Here is a 25658-nt window from a genome sequence, read left to right as displayed (position 1 = left end):
ATTTTACCAGTTTACAGTGCATCTACTGTTTATTTCCTGTTCTACCAGACTTGGATTCAGTGTTCAGTGCACTTACTGAACAGTAACTAAAAATTTATTTTCTGTGCTGTTCAACCCATAGATCCAAACTTCATTTACTACACATAAACAAATACCAAAATCTGTGTCTCATAAGTTTTTGCTATGCGATTCTTTGCAAAATGACCAAATGGTTCAAATGATTCCTAAATTTTCACAATATGATAAATGGAAAAACCACTGTGTCTAATGGTATGAATGCCACCTTGTACCATTTCTATCTAAGAAAATCCCCAAACCAAATAAGCCCCTTGCCTGATAAAACAAAACAGTGAAAATCCAAGATAGAGACACCGAAATTAGCAATATCTGGTTTGTGAAGCTTGAGATAGCAACACATTTTTGAGAGTATTTCCATAACTGGCATAATACACACTCCAGGATTGCCTAGGGAAGTATTTCTTCATATTAGGGTAACTATAAGACAGAATTCAGCCAGGACTGTGGACCAATAATGCCATAAATTACAGGATAGCAGCTGCTTTACTGTCTAAATAGAAGAGATAAACAAAAGGTTCAAGTGGAAACAGAAACTTCAGAGATGCACCGAAGTTTCAAACAAAGCAGTAGCAGAGACAGGAAGAGAACCCAGTACTTGACTTCCACTCAGTGCTCTGCTCAGGATGCATGTGGGCGCCTGCAAGGGGAAGAGTAGAGGAGGGCGAGCAGGGGGAAGGAGAGAGGAGGAGGAAGACGGGAGGAAGGAAAGGAGGGAGGGAAGGGTGCAGTAGCAGCAACAAGAGTTCTAAGTTTTAAGATCTGGTACAGCAAAGAGGGATGGAGTAACTGTGCTACTTTCCACAGTACTACAGATGATGTCTTCTCATGAAAGCTCTCAGATTTTAAATGAGTATTGTTCCAAATAGTACAATTTAGTGAGAAACAGTTTTCCATTAAAATTAGTGCATATGCGACAGATAATATCTCTACATTAGAACTGACTGAATAGAACAGCAGCAATTAGTAATTTTTTCTACTACCTGCAGTTATTGGTTATATTTGCAGTGTAATGTTTTAACCATTCAAAACTACACTAGGATAAGGCACATAGCATCTTACCAGAAAAAACATTCTTGGCTGCATGACCTTCCGTGATAGCTTCATCAGTGTTCCCTCTTTCAAAAAGACCTAGTAAATTAAAACAAGAAATGCAAAACGTTAGCTTTTTAGGGCACAAGCCATGCAAATGAGCTGACTTTTTTAGAAGTATTATCATGATTATTATTATTACTAGACTAGAAGTGCTGCACAAGTTTTGGGATTCAGAGTTCCCTTTCTAAGAAAAGCTGTTTATCCTTAGGTCTCTCTAGAAGTGAGTGTGGATGACTGCATTAGTTTTCCATGCTGCACGAGAAACCATGAGAAATATGGGGTTAAGCTTGAGAACAAAAACCTGCCTACAGGGTCTGGCAAGGAATCATATTCTAAAAATTCTAAATTTCTGTCAGATAAATGTTTAAAAACCCCACACATATGGAGAGGCAGTATTGATTGTTAGAACCTAATAAGGAAGCAATAGACCAATTTTCTTCGTGGTATATTCCAGTGTCAGTCTTTGCTAGTGTATCATCTTCACTTTCACTGCAGCCTGCTGAATGCCATGTGGGGCACTTACCCTTCCTGGCTGTACGATCTCATGGTGTCCATTTAAACTGTATTGGATTTGCATGAGTTTCTGGAAGTTATCCTATGAGGGAAAAAAAGCAGAAGGTAAGTACTTGTCCTTGCATTCAGATTTTTTTAAGAAACAAAACAGAGAAAGAGAGAGAGAGATAAAGCTTTAATCAATCAGCTTCATAAGGCAAAATACTTACTCCCTGCTTCATGATGTCATTGGCATGGTTTGCAACTTCTATGACAACAGCTAAAGCATCTGAAAGATGAAGGAATGATGGCTTGGTTATACAGACCAGTCAGCATTGGTATAATGTAAAGCACAGATACCATACTGCATTTCCATATCATTCCAAGACTGATGGTTCCATCAATGGCATACTTATTAATCCATTCCATGGTTTAGTAAGTATGCCCTATCAAGTCATTGCTGCAACCAACAGTGTCAATTATTTCTTACAGCTATTCAAAACAGTCAACAGGTCAAGTTAAACTCCAGTTTCTCACACAACTAATTACTTACTATACTTACAGTGGAAAAGTTAATAACATTTTAACAGAGAATCTGTAGGGATTAAGTTTTTGCCATTTTACTTAAATACCATCACTGCCATTCATGGAAGACTACCTAGAAAAATTATATTAATCTTTGCCATTTCTGTGTTCTACCTTTAGTATTGCTGCCGCTCAAAATAACAGTAAAGTTCAGATTTCTAAATTTTGAACTTGTAATACCAAAAGAAAAATAAATCTTTGGAAAAAGTTACCAAATATGAGCAATTTTATTAAGTACCGATATTTAATAACCAGCAACTCAACTGTAAAATATCCTAAGGCATAAGTGCAAAAAGCAGTTATACAAAATGATTATGTGAACACAGTGAGTGTTCAGTCCAAGGATCCATCCCATACAAAGATCTTATCCAAAAACCTTCCATTTACTTAAGTAGAAAAAGGACACTTATGAGAAAGCTGGAAGAACTGTTCTGATGAAATGTAGTCTCGAAAGCATTTAGCACCTTCTGAGTAACTGAATTACAGGCAAGCACTTCAAAGCAAGGAATTAATTTTGGTTAAAAGTCCACAGAGAAGCCTACCAAACCAGGCAAAACCAAGGCCTTGGAGTTTTTCCTAGATAATCATTAGAGTATTAGTATTGTAGACTGCATGTACTTCCCTTATTGTTGACTCATATTCAGAAAGGAAGTATGTTAAAAGACAGAGCTTTCTGAACTGAAAGGTTCAGAAGGTCATGAAGCCATATAAGAAACTAAACAGACATGAACAAAAAGCTGCTCCTAAGCCAATCAAAGGAGAATTTTTGTAAAAGATTGTCACGAACCAAGGCAATGTAATCACAAAGTCAAACAGCTAAAATATATAGCACATCTCAAGCATTTGATCAAAATTTAAGTTTAGATATAGATATTATGGTATCAAGCAAGCCTGCTGAAATGTAGCTGGTGGTCTCTTTCTAGGCAATGTTGGAGCTGCTTCAGGCAAAACTCTCCCTAGCTCCCACCCACGTGAAAGAAGATGGAGGAAAATGTAGGAAGATAGGAATGAGTACCTAATTCTCTCTGTTATACTTTCCTTCTCTCAGTTACTATATATATTAAAACCTTAAAATTGTATTCATTGACTTCAAGAAAGATTGAACAATTTTAGAGAAAATTATAAAATTTGCTAGCTATTGAAGGGAAAGTTCCAGGATCTCAGGACTATTTATACAGCCAAGACCAAATGAATCTAAACAACAACATAAAGTAATCTATAGGGTCAAAGCCCATAAACAAAGTGCTTTTTGGCAGGGAAGAGCATTCCACTTATACCACTTAGCTGAAGTAATATATTCAAATGCAGGTCAGCAAGAAGAATTGTGCTATTTGGGGTTTTTTCCAAGAGTACTAATCACAACCAAACCTAGTCTCCCTCTCCACTCTTCCCCTTCACTCCCAGGCCCTGCAGTGGTAGTAAACAACTAAGCAAAGTCAGAAGTAATCAAGCTTAATTATTACAAGAATGATCTTGGAGACTCAAGATTAGATTCTCTTTTCTTACCCAAGTTCTAAGATGGACTACCAAATATGTCAAATGGCAAATTAACACTTAACTGTTGTTATAACTTAGCTTCAGCTTCTATCTTTGATATAAAAAGGGAGAGAAAAACACTGTGAAAGATATAACTACAAAAAAACAGAGAAGTTGGAGAAACCATAAAAAAGGTTTAATATATTTAGGTTCCTCTCTTTTCAAGTGGTCAACTATAGTATTATTTTGTTCACAGCCATATGAAGTGCAGGATGAACTTGTCTATCTCTTGAAGAGCCATCAGTTAAATTATTTTTGCTTGTATCTTGAACATACTCAAATATGTCTAAATGCCCTAAGAAATATATTTACTCATATATTTCACTGTATTCTAGCAGCAGACAAAGCAAACCTGGCTCAGTACATTGAAGGTATTCATTTATTGAAATTCAATCAACTACATCTGCACAAGCCTTCTAAAGGTAAGGGACTTGCACAAATGTGACAGGATCTCATGCAAATGAAATGGAAACATCAACTGAGAGCAGTTTTTTGCACTGCGGAGGCACACTCTGAAGAAGGAAACAGCCTGAATGTGCATTGCATTGATATGCATAAGTTAAACCACCTTAATCCTGCACTACTATGAAATCTGTGGTCTTGTCCTCTCCATCACCAACTACTTCTCATTTCCCCTGATCACCTTTCTCCTCACATGCAGGCAAATCTGTTTAAGTAACTTGTGTTTGTGCAGCTTTTGACAAGCCAAACTGGAGAACTCCTCAGGTTAAATATTACCCATGGCAGCTCCTTGATCTTGCTCACTTCTGCCACATGGATGCTTGTCCTGGCACAAAGAGAGAGGAGAAGGCCAGAAGGGCTCATAGCTGCAGAGAGCAGGCTGCCTGTTAAAGGTTTACAGATGCAAGGGACTGTCTCTTTCAATAGCGGTGCCTAAAATATCTGTTAAAACTGCCTGTGGAACCTCACTCTTATCTCTTGGTTTCAACTCAAGTGTGAGGTGATACGACTGCCAGCTCCAAACCTTTTTGAAACACAAGCTTGCAATCTTTTAGTATCTCTGCTGAGAAACCTAGAACTAAATAGAAAACATTTCTATTACTGACTTAGCATTTTACATTTAATATCTGGAAACATTAGTACATAAGCTGTTATTTCTTTAAAGAGGCATTTACCTTGAGTATCCCTATAGTCTGCAGATTCTTCTAAAAGATTCTTTAAATAATCTGTATAAAGAAAAAAATATAAAGATAGTTTTGTTAAATAAATAAACAACATCAGAAAGTTGTAAGTTCCATCTTTTTCCTGGAAATCAGCTGTTCAGATCTCCTACTTAATCAACAAAGATCTACTACTTCATCTTTTAAACCTGTCAAGGTAATAACAAAGTGAAAACTAGCATGTCCATAATGAAAGTATATCAGCAAAGAGACAGGTTACTGAAACAGTGTTCTTCTCCAGTGAAAAGTGATATAGTGTATACAGTATTCCAGAAAAAAACAAGCAAGTGAAAAATTAGTAGACTACTTGCAATCATTTACATTTAAGCTGACGCAAAAACTTTTGAAGATTACAGATGATTGTCTGAACACCTAAACCAGTCTATAGGAGCTAATAAAAAAGTAGTCCATTACAGAAGCTCTGATAATGATTAATATTTTTCGGTAATAAAAACAATAGACCTCCCTCAATATTCAAATAGGCATTTTCGGTTTTCAATGACGCGGAGTTCAACCACGAGATGGCACCCTCGATCCATTAAAGTCTTGGTAGTTTTACAACCTATTATATTTCGCTAAAATTAACTCCAAATGTATGACTATACAAGAAAACATCCCCTTCGAGTTTGTATTCCCTAGCTGAGTGTCTAGTTCATCAAAAAGTGCAATACCCTGTCAAAGAGTAACATACATTCTCAGTAAAATCTCAAACATCTACTCTCTATAAGCTTTGACCTCCTTAAAACGAAAAGAAACCAAACCAGAAACATTCCAAGGGATATACATTAGATTCATAAAAGCATCAAATACTGATTTATAATTACCTTTTAAATGAAGTATTAATATTCTGGCAGGTCTAATGAAAACTAATTACATGTAATGTAGTAAGCATTCAATTTTAGCTTCTCAGTTGTACAAGCTCCATGTAGGAGTGAAATAATTCAACTCCCATATGCTTGCCCTACCCAAATTCATTCTTTCATTCAAAAAGGATCAGGAGCCAATTGTTCCTGCCTTCATGAGATGTCTTGCTTCATGTGTGCCCCTCAGAGACCATTCAGTGCATTGTAATCTTTTCCTTATGTACAAAATTAAAAGGGAATTGTGAAACATGTTCCTGCAGTAGAACTGCTACGAAGAGTGAGAGAACTTGTCACAGTTAATTAAAGCTTTGAGAAAACCAGAACTACAGGAAGAGAAACATTTGGCACTGACATTTTATTGTTTGGCAGAGACCTAAGGGAGGATCCAAGTGAGAAGCATGAAGAGCAGGTTAGGGTGCAGGAAGAGGAGCCGGCTACGAGGCAGGGAGGGAGCTCTGGGAAGCAGGATTGGCTGGGCCATGGGAACACTCACAGCTTTCTGCTCTCCTCAGAGTTCTGCCTGATTATCAGCAGGCTTTGGTTAACATGTGATCTTTTAAAACAAGTCTGACCTGGCACCAAAATTTCTCCTGCTGTACTACATCAATATTGCATCCTTCATGTCCCTCAAAATCTCGTGCTGTAGTAGCTACCAGCCATTCCAATGAAATATTTAGGTAGCCATATACTCCATTAAAAAAAAAAAAAAGTTAACCTTGCTTCACCTTGGGTTATTCTGGTAAGAGGCTTGTATGAGGGGGAAAAAATAACAGGAGGTATTTTGAAAGGACCTGGGAAGAGTTCACACTGGGTTTAATTTGGTTTAACCTGGAGGAATCTGTCACAGATACACCAGTTGCCCTCTCCTGCCCTGCCTGTGGATGGGTGGTCTCTCACCTTGGAGCTGTGCTATGTTGCTGAGGCAGAGCACTCTTTGGACTTCACCATTAAGCCAACAAATGAAAGCTTTACAATTGCAATTTGATCTTCATTGGAGCCAGAACAAAAGACTCCAATGGGAATCTCCCAGTATAAAAAATTATTTCCTACAGCTCATACAGAAATAAGGCTCCCAAACCACACACTCACCTCCATAGGCTGGGAACAAGAGGTAAGGTGGGTATAATTTCCTCATCTGCAAATGTACAGCTGGCACTCTAAGACACTGCCCCTGGTACATGAAGACATCCACTTTAACATCCAAAGTAATTGCAGTGGAACATAAAACCAGAGACCTAAGATGGGAACTAATTACTTCTTGGCATATTCATGCTTTATAAAATGTTACCCAAAACACCACCACTCAAGCCCATTTTGGATGGGTATTTTCTACCATTTCAAATTATATAATCAGTGAATAGAAAAGGAAAAAAATCAAGATTTTAACATAATTTCATTCATTTAAAATTATGTATTTAAAACAGAAGGCAGCCTTTGCCTTACAAAACTACACCAGCCAATAAAACAACTGTAAAATCCTGGAAGTGATAAATAGGTAATTTTCATCTTAGTACTCTCTTTATCTGGTAAGTGGACCCCAGTTCACAGCTAAAACTCAGCTTCAGAGAAGCATCAGAACAGATATTTTTAATCTCTTCTGTGAATACACACTGGAAATTCTGTGCTTACAACAACTTTCTGGAGGTACTGGCATAAAGTAGTCAGAAAAGCTGATTTCACAGACATGAAAAATTGTGCAGTAAAATTTTTGCAGAAGTATTGCTAGATAAAATAAATACAGAAGATAGATATTAAGGTGAAATGGCATCAAATATCTTTGCAAAAAAAAAATTCCCCTCTGAAATGAGCTTTCTTTGTTCAGACTAGAAAGACATTAAGCATACCTTCAGAAATGCTTAATTCTGCTGGATACCCAAAAGCACAACAAAAATAAACATAAAAGCACACTAGTACTTTTTTGTGATGAAAATTTCTCTATGCTTACTTCTACCTGACAACAGTCCCCAATTTTCTCTTCCCACTTGCTGGGGGCAGTGGCTATCACTTCTGCTTAAAATTATCTTCTGTGCCACTAACTACTTTTTGTCTTAAGTTGTCTAATGTAATTAATTTAAACTCAAAGCAATCGTTCTACAACATGTAATTGGCCTTGAGTCTGACAACTCTATTTCCAATCTGCAAAGCTGCAGAGTGCAAAAAGGCTAATTTTTCATCCCACTCAGCCTCCCCTCACTGTAACCCAGTTAAGGATAATAAAAGACACTCTCTGCCAACCTTATGCTGTGAAAAAGAGGAGAGAGGCTTATCCTATGACAATCAAGAGCCTGTTCATATTGCACAGTCTCAAGTCATCTACTCAAATTAGAGGTTTTTGGGGGAAGAGAATCACCTCTCCTTTATTTCTCTCAGAAATCAGAGGCCTCTGCTTAACCTCCCCATAAGCTATCTAATAGTTACTGTACAGCGTTCAGGGCCGGTGTGTGAAGAAGTAGAAGTGCACTGACTGGACTGGAGCAGCTGTATAATTGAACAGAAAGTGCTGAGCTGTGCGTCTCCTTGGCTGATTTAGGAATCCACCTGTTCCTGCTTTTGTTAGCACAAAAGAAATTCTACTTCAAAGCGCACGATCTTGTGATGTGACCGAGTAGCAGCAGGTTATCAGTACAAAGCTGTCCCACTGACACAGAACATCGAAATAGGAAGAAATCCCTGCTGACTCAGGCCTGACAGCTTCGTTTCCTGGATTATTTTCACTCTGCTGCTCTCACCCTCCTCCCCACAGACTGCCCCCTTCTTTGGCCTTGGCATCTTGGCAGCTGGTCCATCGCTACATCTCACCCACTGCAACAAAAGATACAAATGTTTTGCATGTCCTTCAGATGTTCATATAGCACAAGTTTATAGAGGCATTGTTCAGTATTACACAGAGCTGTTGGAAAGTTGGAAAGCTGTTGGAAACTAAGTAGATGGGTCATCCACAGAGACATGGAAGAGTCAGAACTCAAGGGCAACATACATGCATGAAAGACTGAACAGACTGAAATTGAAACAGATCCAAAACATCACTGTCCAGCTCCAGCATAATTAAATTCTTGGCCTGATCTCTGTTATTATTCACATAAAAAAGAGAAAATCACGTTTCTAAATTTGCCACCAGCATGGCAATCCCATTTCTTTCAGCAGCATTTGCAGGTGTATTTAAAGCCAGGCAGCCACAGTAAGGTCTGCAGACTGGGGACACCCACAATAACCTGCATCAGCAGGTTAGAATAAGGATTTTTTCACGTCTAAAACAGTCTGTCCCAGCCACAGTGACAGATAATCATCACGAGGAATTCCCCTTCAACATGTGAGTTTTGTTTCAGTGTCATCTAGCCCTGACATCTTTTGCTCTGCTGTGTACATTGACAATGGCATTTGATTCATTCTGATCCTCTATTCAACTAAACTCTGTTACAATTAAAAACTTTGAACTTACCCAAGGCCCCACTGATTTTGAAGTGTATAAGTACACCATGCCCTAAGTGAGTATCCTTTTAAAATAGAGCAAGTCCCCAACCTTTTTATGGGTTGATTTCATCTATTAAGTGTCATTAAGATTCTCCCCTATAGAGTGCTCCATTTAATAAGTTATCCCCCTTTTATCAACACCTTGAGTTTAATGAGGTGATTAAAATGAAAAAGTCAATGTTAACTCAGTAACTCCTCTATAACACTTAAGTCTGAATCTGCCACAGAACAATGTTATAGATGGGTAGTGTGATGGTTGGCTCTCACAATTAAGGGAAGAATATCGTGTGTATGTTAACAGAAGTTTTATTGATGTATAGTGATGTTATTGTGACTTGTTGTTTGGATGTCCTCTGTTCCCTCCATAGCCCCTTCCCCTGTATGGTTGCCACGGGACGGCCTTGGTAGTCAGGACATGTGGAGGGACGGCGTGTACCTGTCCCCTTGCATGGGGCACCTGGGGAGGGCAGGCTTGTTACTAGGGGGTGAGGCATGGCTGCACCTGACCTCTCATCAAGTTGCAGTGGACAGTGCAGAAGAGTTGACTGGCAGAGTTTGGGAGGGTCCAGGGTTACCTGATGCAACACTAAAGGTCTCAAAGACGGAGCAGCCATTTTGTGGGTGAGCAATGGCGGTTTAGTTCCATGCTCTCCGTGCTGTAATTTTTCCTTATTCAGTCCTTTGCTGGATTTTGTTAAGGTTTAATTAACCTTTGAAATTTTTAAAAGTGAACGTTGTTTCTCACCATCACTAGTCTAAGTACATGCTGGGGAAATGCCAATGAGCTGCTACAGAGCCAAAAAAAAAGGTCACAGAGCATTTTATTTTGCAGTCACTACATAAACAGAGGCTATTTTTATATTGCTCATCAAGAAGCAATGGCTCTCAAAAACAATGCCTTAAGTATTTCCAAATCCTTACAGGAGCCATCCCCCTCTTACAACAAACACATCTCAAAATACTTCACAAAGGAGGCCTCTGTCACTGCCCTCCCTTTGCAGACAAAAAACCCCACTGCATCGTGGAGATGACTTGCTCAAGGCCACCCAAACAAGCCAGTGCCAGAGCAGGGTACAGAGCCAGATTTCTTAGCTCCAAATCAGCTCCTCAGCTGGCTCTGGTAGCAAGGCTTAAGCACTTACTGGTGTGCACTAAAAACATGTGTTTTGCCTTTAAAAGAGAATGGATTTTACAGACAAAACACCTGGGTGGGGGAGAAATGGAGAAGTTACAGAAGTTCACAGTTGCATAGATGTCTTTTTTCTCCTTGCTCCAATTTTCCATACTGCCTTTTTTATTTGTTAAACCCCCATTCCTCCAAAAAAAAAATCATAAAAGCAAAACTCAAAGCAGAACAGGAGCTTTCCAATCCTTTAAGGAAATTACAGGCTTCTCTTACTGCAGATTCAAGTAAAAACCATCACAGGTTTCATGGTTACTATGTACTGTTGAATCTACCATTGGAACATACCACAGTGCTGGAAACATTAGGACCTTACTTGTGTATCTTATCACAATCAATAGTAGCAAAAAAAGTCTCTAAACCCATGCCATGTTTTATAATGAGCTTCACATATTGTGACATGTTTTTAAAAAGCCTCTCATATCTGAAGTCAGATAAACATGTTTTACAGATGGATCCAGCTGTCTGAAGACAGGTGTCCTGGGGCTTGTGTTGACTGGCTTCTTAAACCTGCAAAAAGCTTGACTGTACCTGTCAACAGGAGCCTGTATTGGGGAATCCTCTGAACTGGCTTGAGCAGATAGTGCTTGAGGGCCAGACTAGCACAACGGGGGCTCATCTGAAAGAAACACCCAAAATAAATAACAATTCCACAGCAGTCAAAGCTTCCAGCAAAAGAAACCATGCCTACAAACAATTATAGTGGATAAGCTTTTTATCTTTGAAAAGTGCTACTGCCACAGTGTTAAGCACCACATTACAGAGCAAGCAATTCCATGTGGAAGACTGCATGCAAAATTTCCCATGTGTGAATATACTGTAGATTCAAAACAGGTGCTTTGACATAGGAGAAAGAGAGGTGAAGCTTCCCAGAAATAAAGGAACCAGGACAGCAAGGGCAACATGCTCCTCTGTGATTGCTGTCAGTGTCCATTAGGCAAAAAGGCAGAGAAGACGGGAATGCTCACTGCAGAAGTTTTAATTAATCCACACATCTAAGAACAACACAGAATTAAAAGATCCATGCTTCAAAAATGCTAATTATCTTGAGTTTGCACTCAAAATAATCTGAATCTGAAACATCGAGTCCTTCAAAAGGCCTCATCTTCTTCCTTTCTTAAGCCAAGAGTGCAGAAAAAAACCCCATCATCAAAATGCAAACAAATTAAGGATAGTTTCTAAAGCCCAGTGGAGGATCACAACTGCTAATATGTCACAAACCAGGATATATCTTAAAAAGGAATACAACACCTCGAAGTCTTTGACTACTGATGCAAATGCTGCATTCTTCTTACACTGTTCATCTAATAATGCAACATTTTTATCAAATTCTTTGATGTAAGTTGAATACATCTTTAGGTAGGGACCCTTTTTAACAAATATATCAGCAATTCTTTGATGCTCAAGCCTAGAAACAAAACAAAAAAGATGCAATTAAGAGCTAAAAATAGCATCCATCTTAACCCTAAAGCAACACGTTTCTCTTTTTCAGAGTAAGATGTGCTAGTTTATGTTCTGAACAAAAAGCTTACAGCAGACAGGCACCCATCTCAGTTGCTAATCTGAAAAACCTTATTAGGCACACGTCAACAGACTAGTGCTGGATGACAATCGCTTAATATACAGCCTTTAAAAATGGTCTTGAACCATTTGAACACTTTAGTTCAAAGTGAGAAAAGTCTTTACCCATTGCTGTGCCTTTGTCAGTAGGTTTTGTGTAGCTTCATCCACCAGTGGTAACTGAGAATGGTCTTCAAGGGGATTGTGGCTGTCAATCAGCACTGTGCCTGATCAGCAGATTGAAACTACCTCTAAAATGCAAACCAGTGTTCAGAATAGCCTCCTTTTCCCCCAGTGAAATCACTGCCCATGCAGGGTCCAGAACTTTCTGTTAAAAATGAAATTTCAAATAAAAACTGTGATTGCTACAAAAACTTATTGGCATGCCTTCCGGACTTTTTGGGATGCATCTAAATGGCCCAAAATCACATCTAGATGAAAAATTATCTCCTGTACTTTCAAAGTAAATTCTGACATCTAGGAAGGTACATGAAACACAAACAAGCGTCAAACCATGATCACATGAAGTCACATAAGCCCTCCAGATAAATTTCAACATCAAAGGAGTGGAACCCCTTTACTGATAGTCACCAGTGAGATAATCGCTCTTCCAGTTCCCTCAGGAGGTCCCGATTGAGTTCGTAGAGCTGAGGTAGGTAGTAGAGGATCTGATTCAGGATTCTGTCCTCAATCACTGGCTTTCCAAGTTGCCTAGAGGCGTGTGCCACAGCATCCCGGAAATCCTGCCCGAGTACAAAGAAGACAGAAACCCCCCTTGCCATGAGTGAACAGCCTTCAAAGCACCAACACAGAGAGCACTACAGAGTTCTCATTGCAGACATTCACTGCTCCCTATTACCAAAAGCAAGGCAGGTACCATCTGGGTTATGTTTTTCTGCAGCTTCAATTTGTTCCCTTGGGACTACCTTAATCCTTTTGGTTTGACACTGGAGCTTTACTTTCTTGGTCCCGTATGCATAATATAGAAGTTGTTCATTATTTTTACAACATGCCCTTAAGAAATGTGTTAGTATTACTTATGAGGAAACTACAACGGCCTAAACAAGGCTTGTATCTGCAAGGTTACTGGCAGCCTTGAGTGTCTTCTTGCAAACATGTAGGTCAAAAAGCAAAACTTTTATATCAGCTAATGCAGTTATAGTATCTTACTTAAAAATCAGCCTAGTGTTCATAACTCATCTACAAATGCCATTTTGGAGGAGAAAAAGTAGGGCCAAAAAATTACTATATGTAATATAGTTGCAGCTGTTCTATATATACAGGAAAATTAACATCTAACAAAAATATACTGTAACAACATGGGAATGACAAGATTTCGAATGTTAGCAATGATCAAAGCAAACTCTGACTGGTACCTTTGAAACATTTACAAGGGAGGAGGAGCACCCTGCTCACTCTTGAAGGATCTTATTGCATTTTTGTGCTATAATCAGCTCCCAACAGGACAGAGCTGAGGCTCATTTGTCCTCATTAAACTATTCAAAGTTAAAATCTTGATCCCACACAAATCAGTATGGCCAAGATTGAAAGTCTGTATCCATTATACAGGGTATTTTCCCTATTTGCAAGCAAACAAATCTTTCAAAAAGTTTAGCAATCTAGCACTTCACTTGAAAAACAATCCTGTCTTAAATGACAAAAAAGAAAATATAAATTACATATGTATTACCATGTCCCACTTAAATTTGGGCAAAAAGAGAATTAATCCAAAACAGTTCTTTTGGAGTTTGTGGTTAATGAAACCTAATATCACATGCACGATCTGTAGGTATCTTGAAAAAAGTGACCAACAAAATGTTCTAAATACAGTAATAAGTTAAATTTTAAATGTGCATGGAGTCCATGCCTGTCTCTGGAAACCTGTAGGGTCCTCAGGTTGAGGAAAAAAAAATTAATCCCCCCTTTTCCCCCTCCCCAGGTCTACTACTACAGCTCTTATTAGCTATCCCATCAGTCCAGCATCTGGCACTACTTAGGGTCTCTCAAACTGAAGCCTCAACTTTCCCCTGCTCTCCATCCTCATTACGTCAGCTCTGGGCAACGTGAGCTCCAGACATGCTTTCTTGCTTTGTGACCCTGTGGGTCACAAAGGCTGTGACTGGGCAGTTCTGACAAGAAGCTGAAATGAGATACAGGGCACTGGCTGTAACGGGAAAGGCTGAGAACTAAATGCAAGGGAGTTAAAAAACAGATGGCATTATTCATATGGAAATGTTCTGGTTTACATCCTCTGTGCAGACTAGTGACACATAGGTTAACTACCAGCTGCATCTTATGGGTTTTTCTGACCCTGGGGCACTGCTTAACACTGAAATGATACACGGAATTACAATGGCAAAAGCTCAAATGAGGCATTCTGGAGAGCTTCATGCACAATGCACCATCATAGTACGACAATATTCTTCCCCCACCCCCAACTGTATGCACACACAATATACTGTATGTATTTTGCCATAGGATGAGACAAGAATTTTGTTTGAATGTCATAAGGTGACTTGCATGATGAAAAGCAAAGCAGTTTTGTCTGTACTATAAACAACCCGGCCTTTCCCCTGATCAAACAACAAAAGGAGAGCAGGGAGCCAGGTTTAAGCACCACTAGATAACACTGGAACGTCAGCTGTGGTTAAGGGCATTTTTTTTAATTTCTAGATACAGCATTCAAAGAGTCTGCAGGGCATTTTCGAAATACAGATTTGGTTTTTCAACTAGCTTGACCCAAAGTCCATTAGCTTCATCATGGTTTATATATATGCCATGAAAGGCTCGACCATTAAAACAGCCAACCAAAACTTTACTTCAGCATCCCCTATGTCCCCGTCCACAACTGAGTAAACTGAGGAAGTGCTGCAGAGAGGAAATACAAGGAAAAAAGATAACGTGAACCTTTCAAATTCCAAAAGCCTGCAAAACAACAAGAGCCAATTTTCAATGCTCTTTTTAGGTTTTTTTTATCATCTTCACTACTGGCTATGCATTTGTCACTGCAATCATATTAAGATTTATTTTTAACCTGGCAGTGGGTGTGAAGTAACTGTCATGCCAAGTTCATCTTGAGATAAACTCAAGAGCTGAATGCAGAGAGCACATGCCTGGGCATTGGGGGTGGGAAAAGAAAAACAAATGTAACAAGGTTGGAATTAACAGTGTTTACACTTGAAGGTACTGGCCTTCTGCGAAAGTAATTTCATATCCAAAAGGACAAAACATAGATCAGGTCTGTTTTAATTACCAGATACAAAATATGCTACTTTACAAACTAAACCCTCAAATTTCACCACAAGGGGTGGAAAGTATTCAGATGACAACTTTTAATGCAAGTAGGTGAATGACTTAGAAATTAGAACTGCAGTAAAAATAAAGTAACAGGACCTAGCTCCTTCTAAACCTAAATCAGTTCACTGCTAAATAAAAAGCAGAACTGCTCTTGCAAATAATATAACTTGCTCTGATATCTATACATGCCTGCATGATGTGATTTATATTACAAGCATATTTAGCACACTGTCCTATATAAAACTGCTGAAGAGCACTGCTTTCATCAGCCTGTTCAAAGGCAATCACCTAGGTTGTCCTAGAAATTATTCTGTTTGGAGCAATGCAGCAATCCGTTACAAGTGAATTTTAAAGACAGACTTTCTAATTAAAAATGGGTCTTTCAAATACTGAAATCTTACTCATCAAAAAAACCCTAAAACAAACAAACAAATTTTAAAAAGCCCCAACTTGCCACACTTTGGAATGAATGTTCTTATTTCACTGAAAAATATTTGCAACTCTAGACATGTTTCATATGTCGCATGACAAAACTCAAAATATTTTGCTAGTTATACTGAATCATCCCAGCTCCTTACCAGGATTTTTTTTCCTTTCAGAAGTGGGGAGGCTATTGTACATTTTTTGAAATGCTTGTTTACAGTTTCTAGTTTTACATTATATTCTGGTCCAGTAATAATCTTCTGATTTTTTTTTATTGATTAGGTAACGGTAATTGTTTTCACACGGGTACTTCAAGAGGATAGCACACATCACTATCCCTGGGAAGAACAGTCTTTCCAAAGCAGGAACAGTTTTAGTTTATGCTAGGCTGAGACAGCCTCCCACAGGTATGGGCACCTGTCCATACAAAAATCTAGTCTAGGCATATTAAAGGCTTCCGAGTACATTCTGTTGCTGAATTACTGCCTGATAGAACACCTCCAACTTGAAAATGTGTAGGAAATTGTATTTATCCTGTTGGTATAAGCTCCCCTTATAGCTGTGGAGTTTTCAAATAATATTTGAGGAGGTTACTATCATCACTGCTTTTGTTTCCTCACACCACTCCTTCAATGCAACTTCCTTAAATAAGCAAAGAGGTTGTGATAGCTGAAATAATTCTGACCCTGTTCTGAATCATCTGCAATCAGCCCATGCACTTCCCCTCTGCAAAGGCCCTGACTCACCATCCCTCAGCTCTTCCCACCAGAGGATTCCTAGCCCGCAGTGATCTGCCCATGTCAGTCTATGGAGCAAAGGACCATTTTAGTTGTAAAACAAAGAGGTACAGAGGAGACTAAAACCTCACTCAGCTGCTGACTGGGTCAATTGCACCTTCAGGTACCTAATAGCTGAATGGAGATAGTTTGAAATGGGTGAAATTAAAACTTCTTGGAAATTTAACAGGAAGAGAAAGTACTACATAATCTAAACATAGTCACATATTCTATTCCTAAAGCCTCAACCAATATTCATCTTGGATCTGTTCCCCCAGAACATACCATCAGCAAAAAAAAATCACAACCCCTTCCACTGAGGAACAACTGCCCCAGCTAAATACATATGCAGGTAGCTCAAGTATCAGTTTAATTTAAGGAAAAAAGTATGTTTGCACTTGGATGCTTTTCAAGGAATACACACATACACACAGACAGACATGCTATGGAGAAGGAGGAGGGAAGAGGAGGAAGTTTCACAACAGCCAGGCTGCTAGATGTGACAAACTGTAAACATGACTGCTTAGCAATAGAGCTACAGAAGACTTCACAAATAGATTATCTAAAATATAAATAGGCACTCCTAGCTAGAGTCAGACTATTAGCCATAAACTGCTAAGTTAAACTACAGCAACTATAGTTAATCAAGACTATGACTAAGTGTGGATCATGACATTTTTCAAATATATGCCATTACTTTGGCAAAGCTGCCAAGCAGTTCCACACCTTTTTTCCTCAGGTAATAAATAACGTATAAGTCTTTAACGAAATAATGTAGTTGATTTTTTACAATAGTCAATGATTTGACTGTGGCATATTCCCAGAATGTTATTCCAGGCAATAGGCTGGGTAGTACAACAATACTTCCTTTTAAACGAAAATGATTTTATTAGTCTTCTTAGTAAGAGGACTACAGTTACAACTCATTGTCAAATGTCTCAGCAGTTCTAAAGTACTTCAGAGACCAAAAGTTTATCAACATATTCACCTCAGACTGGTCAAATATTGAAATTTTGCAGATGGAGAAAAAGGAGTTGGATGTTGAAAGAATTTTTCACAGTCAAAGAGTGAGTCAGTTGTAAGCCAGGACCAGAGGTCAGAACTTTCCTCCAAAGGCCATAGCTACTTTTTTTTTACATTACATTCTTTTTCCAAATCTACTATGAATTATTTTTCATACTATTTGGCTACAATAGACATCAGTTTATAAATATATAAAAGTATATATAGTTTTTATATACAGAATTTTGCCATTTTCTTCTGAAAAATGGAAACATTAAACCAGAAATTTTTTGGCAAGAGAACAAAATTCAGAACAAAAATGTACAAAAAAATGACAACAAATAAGCCAGGTAGTTTACCCTCACAGTGCCAGGGTGCTGCTGAGGAGGTCCTCTCACTCATGCAAACCAAACCATCTCCAAAGAATCCCACAATAAAAGTACAAAGGACACCAATCCTGCCTTGCTCTTTTTTCCAGGAATACTGTGTGTTTCTTAGGCACAAGGCAACTCAGAGACAAGTGATAAGCTTGTTTCTCTTATGTCACTTGTGTTTTACATCCAGTTCACTGTTTCTTTTTCTGCAAGTGTTGTTAGGAAAAAATAGTACTTCTCCCATATTCTCAACCCTTGTTCACTCTCAGGAGGCAATGCATGAACCATCTCACAAACATGCATACAGAAGAGCTAGTTTGATTTAAGCTCCTTTATGTCCAGGAGTTTCTAAAAGCATTTTACTGGAATCTCACCCTAAAAGAGCACTGACACAGTAACAGAAATACAGAGAATTCAAGATTACATCTAATGTTTGATTAGATCTTTAAGCAATCCCATTTGCTGAGTCTGAGACTCTGTGTGCTATGTGCAAAGCCAGGTGAGTCCCTTATCTCTGTTATGACCAGCTTGTTTAGTATTTATAGAAGTATCACCAAGTGTTTATAATTTTGCAGTGTGTCTTCAACAGAAGCAATCAAATGTACCTGAAGTGTGCAACAGGTCCACATAGACTGGCACTCTGGTATCTTCGAAGAGTTGGTCCACCTAACTTGACTTTGTCAACACAAAAGAAAAAAAATGCTAAAAAACTTCAGTGGTACTTGTGACCAGTTTGCAGTCACATTCCTACCTCCTCAACTGCTTCAGATTCCACTTCAAAAGCTCTAAGATGAAGCAAATTAAAAAGCTTTTTCTTATGTCAACAGCCCTTTTCCTTGGTGCCACGTGGTGCATTTAGCTGACACTGGTGAAATAAACTGAGGAGAGAATTATTCATTTCAGATCATTGCTAATGGAATTAGTCACTAAATTTCAAGTGGAAAACCACTAACAGACGGCTCAGAAGGTGCAATGGAGCATCCTCTGATAAGCTAAATGTTTACTATGTGTAAAGGAGCCCAGTCTGGGAAGAATCTAAGTACTAATTCAGAAATTTGTCAGAGGTTGCTTGACTGGTAGTTAGTAAGCCAAAGTGGTCAGTGCACATGAAATCAAAAGGAGAGTTTTATCAACATTAAAATATTATCCATAGGAAATACATGATTAAATCAACTGATTTAATCATGTGTGTGAAAAACGCACAAATCCCCAGGCATACCACTCTGTGGAAATAAAAAACTGAGTGTCTGCAACCTTTCTCAGCTATGGCAGTTTTTATTTAATGAAGAATGCACACACACACAGCACCTCAAAACCAGGGCCCTCTCTGACAAGGACACTCACCATGGTTCCTGCTGCAGGCCAACTGACAAGTTAAGGACAAAGCATTTCCTAAACTCTTAGCCTAGCAGCCTCCCTGTTAGACCAGGCTGAATACATGTGGATTGTTATTGCTAGCCAACAAAAACATTTCTAATAGTTTTTATTTGGCAGCTACAAAATAGCAGATTGTCATGAATGGAGTTGCAAGTTATTCATTAACGGAAAAGCAAAATACATCCTACACCACTGCACATCGACACTGTGGGGACAGCTTCAAGTTTATTCTAGAAACTTCCTAAGCTCTCAACTCTTCCCTTTTTCACATTGATCTTCTGCTTGCCTGCATCCTCCTTACCAATAACCTTTCTTCCAATACTGCACATATTACCTAAAAAAATGGTACACTGAAAAGCAAAGATACCTTTAAAAATAAGTAAAATGTCTGAAAAATATGATAATTTAAAACCACATAGCTTAAAATTTGCCTAGGATAACTCTTTTGCCAGTATTTATGATTGAGTTCTATATTAGAAACCATGTTGAATATAAATTATATATTGGCTGAGCCAGCTCTTAAAAACCAAGCTTCACGAGAATCAGAAAATCAGTTACTAGGAGGAAAGCAAGAGGAATCAGCAAAAGATATGCTGAGTTTTTTGTTCCCTGAAAAAAATCTCTGTATTACAGGACTGTATACAACTATCCATAAGAGTTTTTGTTCCCAGTTTCTCAGAACACACTTGTCAAGAGACTCAGACAGACCAATGCATCTGTTTGCAATATAACCACTTCTATTGCCCAAGGGAAAAAAATCACTGTTTGCACTTAATACAGTGACAAAATGGTACAAACAAATATCATTTCCAACTTGACAGAAAACACACAAAATAGAGCTAGAGAAAGAAAAATTCTTCATTAATTTGCTATTATCACCTTCAACACAGCATGTTTTACAGATGACTGATCTGCACAAGCATGGATTAAATACTTAACCCTTGCTGTGTACAACAACTGCAGGTACTACAATCACAGGTATTATCAGAAAGGAAACATCTGTCGAGAAACTGCAGCCCCCAAAAAAATAAACTGCCATGGTGATGGATGCACCATTAGAGCTATTAGCTATTAATTGGATTACTTCAAGAATGTGAATTTTAATGTACCATTTCTAAAATAAATTGTTCCTGCCTCCCCTCAACATTTAAGGAGTTATTCTAACCAAAATCTTTTTGTTGCTATGTACATATTTATAAGCCAGCTTGTACTGGTACTGATTAACACAAATTGATATATATTCAATTTTCAGTATTCAATACCCACACAGAACTGGAAACTGCATAAATCATTAAGGAGATCCAGAAGGAACCACCAAAGCATTCATCCATTATGTAAAATGTGAAACTTGAAAGATCAGATTAATTTTTATATTTTGAGTATGTAGATGCAGCAGAAAAAAGGCACAGTCACTACCATAAAGCCTAAACATAAAACTTTAATAGATAAAACAAATAGAAGAGGAAACTGCTTGGTTTTTTTGAGTACTTACAATGTGTAAGAGCTTTAGCACATCCACAAACCTATCAGAAAAGCAAGAAAAAGCAAACAGTTACATTTTAATTGCCCAATTAAAATAAACTGAGTAGTTATTAAGTGTAGCACTAACACTTACACTTTCTCTGAGCTCATGATCTCCTTGGCAATATGGTATACCTTTGTTTTCTTTCCAGCTGCCTTACCCTGCAAATAAAATTACATGTTACACTATGCACCTACTAAAACTGACATAAAGATAATTTCCAGCTATTAGTTCCTTAAATTCAATGTAATTATTTGATTAATTATTGTAATTGTAATTATTTCCAAGGAAAACACTTCATACTGCTTTGAAATCTCTTGGCTTTGACACCTTCTGGTTCTTCAGGATCTGTGAGAAAATCAATTTAGCTTGTATCTGGAAACAATATTAGCTAGGAGCAGTTTTTACAACACTGCTAGCCTTTTCTTTTAATTTTTACAGGAAGCACTGAAGTCCATAATGGATGAAGTCCTAGCAAACAACAATTACTGGTTTAGCAAAAGTACTAAAGTACAGGTAGTATTTCTATCTTACTTGGTTCTTTTTTCTGATTAATACAGCAACAGTAATATTTGCAGTGAACTCAAATGTATTTCAGGAACATCTTAAAAGACATACATTTTCTTTACTGAAAGATAAGATGACATGAGAAAAAAAAAAAAGGAAAAATCACTCTGAAGAGAAAAGCCAGTTTCTGATGGTCTAACAGAGCTGCTGGAATACATAGCAACCGTACTCCAAAGATGCAGATATGTGAGCCTTGTCTTCTGCCTGAAACACTGTGGAGATGATTTTGGGTTTCACATGCACATTTGGCTTCCAAAAAACCAACGGCACTGTCCGACATCAGGTAGAATAAGTGTAACAAAGCAAACGGGGCAGGCATCAGGATGCAAAAGTGTTTGCTACACAGTGTAACTTCCATGTGTGATTTCCCTCAGATGGAACACCTTTCTCCAAAACAGCTCTCATGGTTTGCCATATGCTTCTCTGCTGCCAGCTGTCACCACATCTATTGCATATTCAGGTTTTCATTTTAATGGGCTGCAAAGCGAGGATGAGGAGCTCTAAAACATCACAGGATGTACAACTCAAGTGAGATGGAGGTCCTGGGAAGGCTGTATTGAGTATGGTAGTATACTATGGGCACTAAAGAGTTTATCTAGCAAATCAGGTATTAGTGGCATTTTATCCACAAAACTTTGGTTCATAAGCACTAATGCTAAAAGATTTCTGAGAAGATTTAGTTCTTCTCAAATCCTATAAATCAGTCTCAAGTGCTGGAATATAAACCATGGAACAGATAGTACTCATAAGTTGGTTTTAACGATATTGTTGTATTTAAAGCAAAAAAGAAATCTAAAATTTTATTGGAATTTAAATGACACTGTGCCTAATTACTGAATTAAAATTAATTTCTAAATTAAATAATTTTGTATAACACCACATAAGTGCAAAATACATTATTTATTTTATATACTGTATAGTTAGACATCTGCACACAAATCTGGGATTTTACTTATGAAATTAAACTTATCTCCAAAGAACACTGAGATCTATCCAGTGTGGGTCAGTCGTATTAAGGCGAGATTCTAACACCTATTCTCAGGCTTCTGTGACTATTTAGAAAGAACAGCTGACATGCTCCCTGCAAGACTGAATTCACAAGTAAGTCAATTATGCAAAGCAAGGTATCTGCCACACTGTAGATGTGTCAGTTGCAAATGAGATGAAAATTAGTATTTTGAGAACAAGAAGCTACCACTAAACAATTACAAAATGAAATATCACAGCTTGTTTTCAACCCCATTTGAAAGACTTTTCACATACCAGCTGGCGCTGAAAGGACCACTTTGCATTTGCTCAGACAAAGATACTCTGGCTCTGAGAGTCTCTAATGGGAGAACCAAAGGGATACAAATACGGCTCTCCGGCACAACACTGGAAAGAAGCCCTGTAAGTCCCCTAACAGATATAAAGCATCAAAACAGCCAGATGCTTGTGGTAAGGAAAAATAAAACAAGCCCAGCTGATGACCAATGCCGAGACTGCTTCATTCTCCTCTGCAGCTGCTCTGGCTGTGAGGAAGTTGGATATTAACTCCCAGCTGGCAGCCGCACGTGCCACAGGCAGCTGAAGCCAGCGACAGCAGATGCCTCACAGCAAGTGCTGAATTACTCCATAAAACCTGCCTGAGAACCCTCCTAATGGGGACTCTTTCCTGTAAAACTGTTGTGAAAGGTTGAGGGCATTTCTAGAGGCACGCAAGGTAAATTATCTTCTATACAGGTAGAGTCTTGTTTAGTTTCACAGGAACAAGCTTTTCCCTAGACTCTGTCCCAATTCAATCCTCTCATTTAGTTTAACAACATTCAGGCCCGACATGCCAAGTCTTCTCTTCCAGCACTAAAAAGTTTCATTGGGTTTTTCTGCTTATCTTGTTGGGGCTTTGTTTTTGTTTTGGTTATTAATTATTTTTAAAGAAAGGAAGCAGATATAACTACTATCAAAGGAAACAGCTGCTGGGACTGGTGCTGAGGAGAGGCACTGGTCTACAGGCAGGCTGGTTTCAGGGTGTCCAGGAATAAGAAGTAAGATCATGGCTACCCCCAAAGAGGGGGATAGGACCCTCATAACTTCATTCAGAGTAGTTAGCACTGTCTTCCTGCTCCTCATTTGAAGAAGAAATAGGATTAAAATAAGAAATATCCAAGCTGGTATTCACAGAAGGTAATAGAAGGTCAGACCTCAACCTTTACAGGTGGTTTACATTTGAAAATATCCCAACAGGTTACAACTTATGAAATACTGCAAGAGTAAGGAATAGTTTCAGAAGATAAAAAGATACCTGTTTATCTTCTTGAGGATCAGTCTCCCCTTTGCTGGAATCAGAATTTGTGTCATCATCTTCATCAGAACTGTTCATGATATCTTCTTCATCTGACTGAAGATCTCCCATTACGACACTGGGATGATCATGGTGTTCTTCTAAGGACCTAATATTAAAATACATACATCATACTTTATTTATGTAAACAGCTTTCTGTTTCACCCCACAATAAATTATCTACTTTGTATCAGAGACCCTGAAAACAGTAATGGGTAGTCTGAAGATTACAACAGTTGGAGGCTTTTCCACAGTGGACTCTTAATTCTGCAACATTATATTTATGCTAGTATTGATACAATGCTCATTGACAGCAAGCAAAAGCCACAGTACCTTTGAAGTATTTATATTATTCATGTCCATCAGAGTTTGCCTAACTACAAAGTCTGATAAACCTCTTCCCTTATTGCTATGCACATGTATAGAGCAACATTTGTACTGTGTGCCAGGATGAAGATCATAGCCATTTTGCTAGCCTCTATCTCACAGCAGCAGGTCTTGTTCCAGATATGGTACTCACACTAGAGCTTTCTGTGTGAAATTCTAGATCCATGTATACATACAGGCCTGTTTCTCAATGCATATGCTAAACAACTGCATCATTCTGCAATGGCAATATCATAACCATTCTGGCCAACAGTTCTTCTTAAAAGCAGGAAAGCAGAATCTTTTGTGATTAAGAACACCCAGCCCCCAGAAACAGACACCTTTTGGATAGCTGTCAAAGCTATAAGACATAACCTGTTCTGCTGCTACACAATCATTATAGAGATCTCTTTTTATTAGCTTCAGCTGTATTTGCAATACAGGAATTGCATGAGACAGGCACACTATCTCCTTCCTCTAACTAGCCTTGACAACTTCAGAAGAGATTTAAGAAACGCAATTCTAGAAGAAAATAAAAAAGGTGGTAGGGAAATATTGGAAAACAGACTAGAGAAAACAGCTCTGAGTATTTGAAAGATTATACGGAAACACAGCAAATCTCCAGACTCCTACTTTTAATCCTTAAAAAGATCTAATAATTTCCAATTACACTAAAGCTATCTAAAAATCACATAATCTGTGTTCATGGTCTGCAAAAAGATGCTGAGATGTCACAGATTTATTTTGACGTGAGACAAAACTGATTACCTATCCTGCAAAACAAAAAGCAAATACAGGAACCCTTGTCCACGAGCTGCTGCAGCCAGCAGAGATCTCACTGGGCTGACCAACACCTAATTTTGCAACAACTGACAGGGCTGCACACTTCTCCATATACTTGCCCTCTGGCTCCCAAGGCAAGGCATAGTTTTTTTCCTTGCTTTGAATCAGAGGAAAGCAGGGATGGAGAGTAACTATTCCGACTTGCTACCTCTATCTGTGGTAGCTACCATAAAAAAACCCCTGTCACCATGGATCCCACAGAAAGTGTGTGCCAGCAATCTGCAAAGCAGAAGTATTCCTCAGGGCTCGGGTTCAGTACTGGGACTGGCACTGTTAAACAGGTTTGTCAGCAACATGGACAGTGTGACTGAGGGCACCCTCAGCAGAGCACTCAGCAGGTCAGGGAAGGGGATTCTGCTACAATGAAGTGTTTTTTACTCAATGCTCAAGACAGAGTTAAAAACAAACAAACCAATACAAAAACGCTGATCACAAATAGAAATATATTTGGAGGTAATGATTAGCTGGCCTGTGGACAGACCTTGGTCAGCCATGAACATACAGAGAAGATTAAAATAACTTGGTTCTATTATGACAACACAGGAAGGACTTGGGAAACTCCCAAGCAGTTACTGTCTCCCAGAACCGAACTGGAGAGGGGTGGGGGTGGGGAAGGAAGGCGACTGTAAGGTCATCACTGAGTTCAGCAAGGTCCTGAGCCAAGACTGCAGCACCCTGGGTGCAGAGAGACATCCCTTTATTCTGGTTTGGAAATTATCAGCTTCATGCAGGAAGACAGCAGCCACCAGA

At 38.5% G+C, this 25658-nt stretch overlaps 1 protein-coding gene across 1 annotated transcript in view; it reads right to left on the bottom strand.

Moving 5' to 3' along the window:
• Positions 1-25658, bottom strand: part of FGD6 (FYVE, RhoGEF and PH domain containing 6) — a 69434-nt gene that overhangs the window by 16877 nt on the left and 26899 nt on the right. The window contains exons 3-12 of the mRNA XM_063396302.1: positions 23661-23808; positions 20906-20973; positions 20783-20813; positions 12633-12784; positions 11733-11889; positions 11013-11100; positions 4920-4970; positions 1893-1951; positions 1694-1765; positions 1138-1206 (exon numbers count right to left, since the gene is read on the bottom strand). Of these exons, the coding sequence (XP_063252372.1) occupies positions 1138-1206; positions 1694-1765; positions 1893-1951; positions 4920-4970; positions 11013-11100; positions 11733-11889; positions 12633-12784; positions 20783-20813; positions 20906-20973; positions 23661-23808 (895 nt within the window). The remainder of the gene's footprint in view (positions 1-1137; positions 1207-1693; positions 1766-1892; positions 1952-4919; positions 4971-11012; positions 11101-11732; positions 11890-12632; positions 12785-20782; positions 20814-20905; positions 20974-23660; positions 23809-25658) is intronic.

The sequence above is a fragment of the Prinia subflava genome, chromosome 4 (assembly GCF_021018805.1).
Source record: "Prinia subflava isolate CZ2003 ecotype Zambia chromosome 4, Cam_Psub_1.2, whole genome shotgun sequence".
Lineage (NCBI taxonomy): Eukaryota > Metazoa > Chordata > Aves > Passeriformes > Cisticolidae > Prinia > Prinia subflava.
This window is presented reverse-complemented; position numbering and strand designations above follow the sequence as displayed.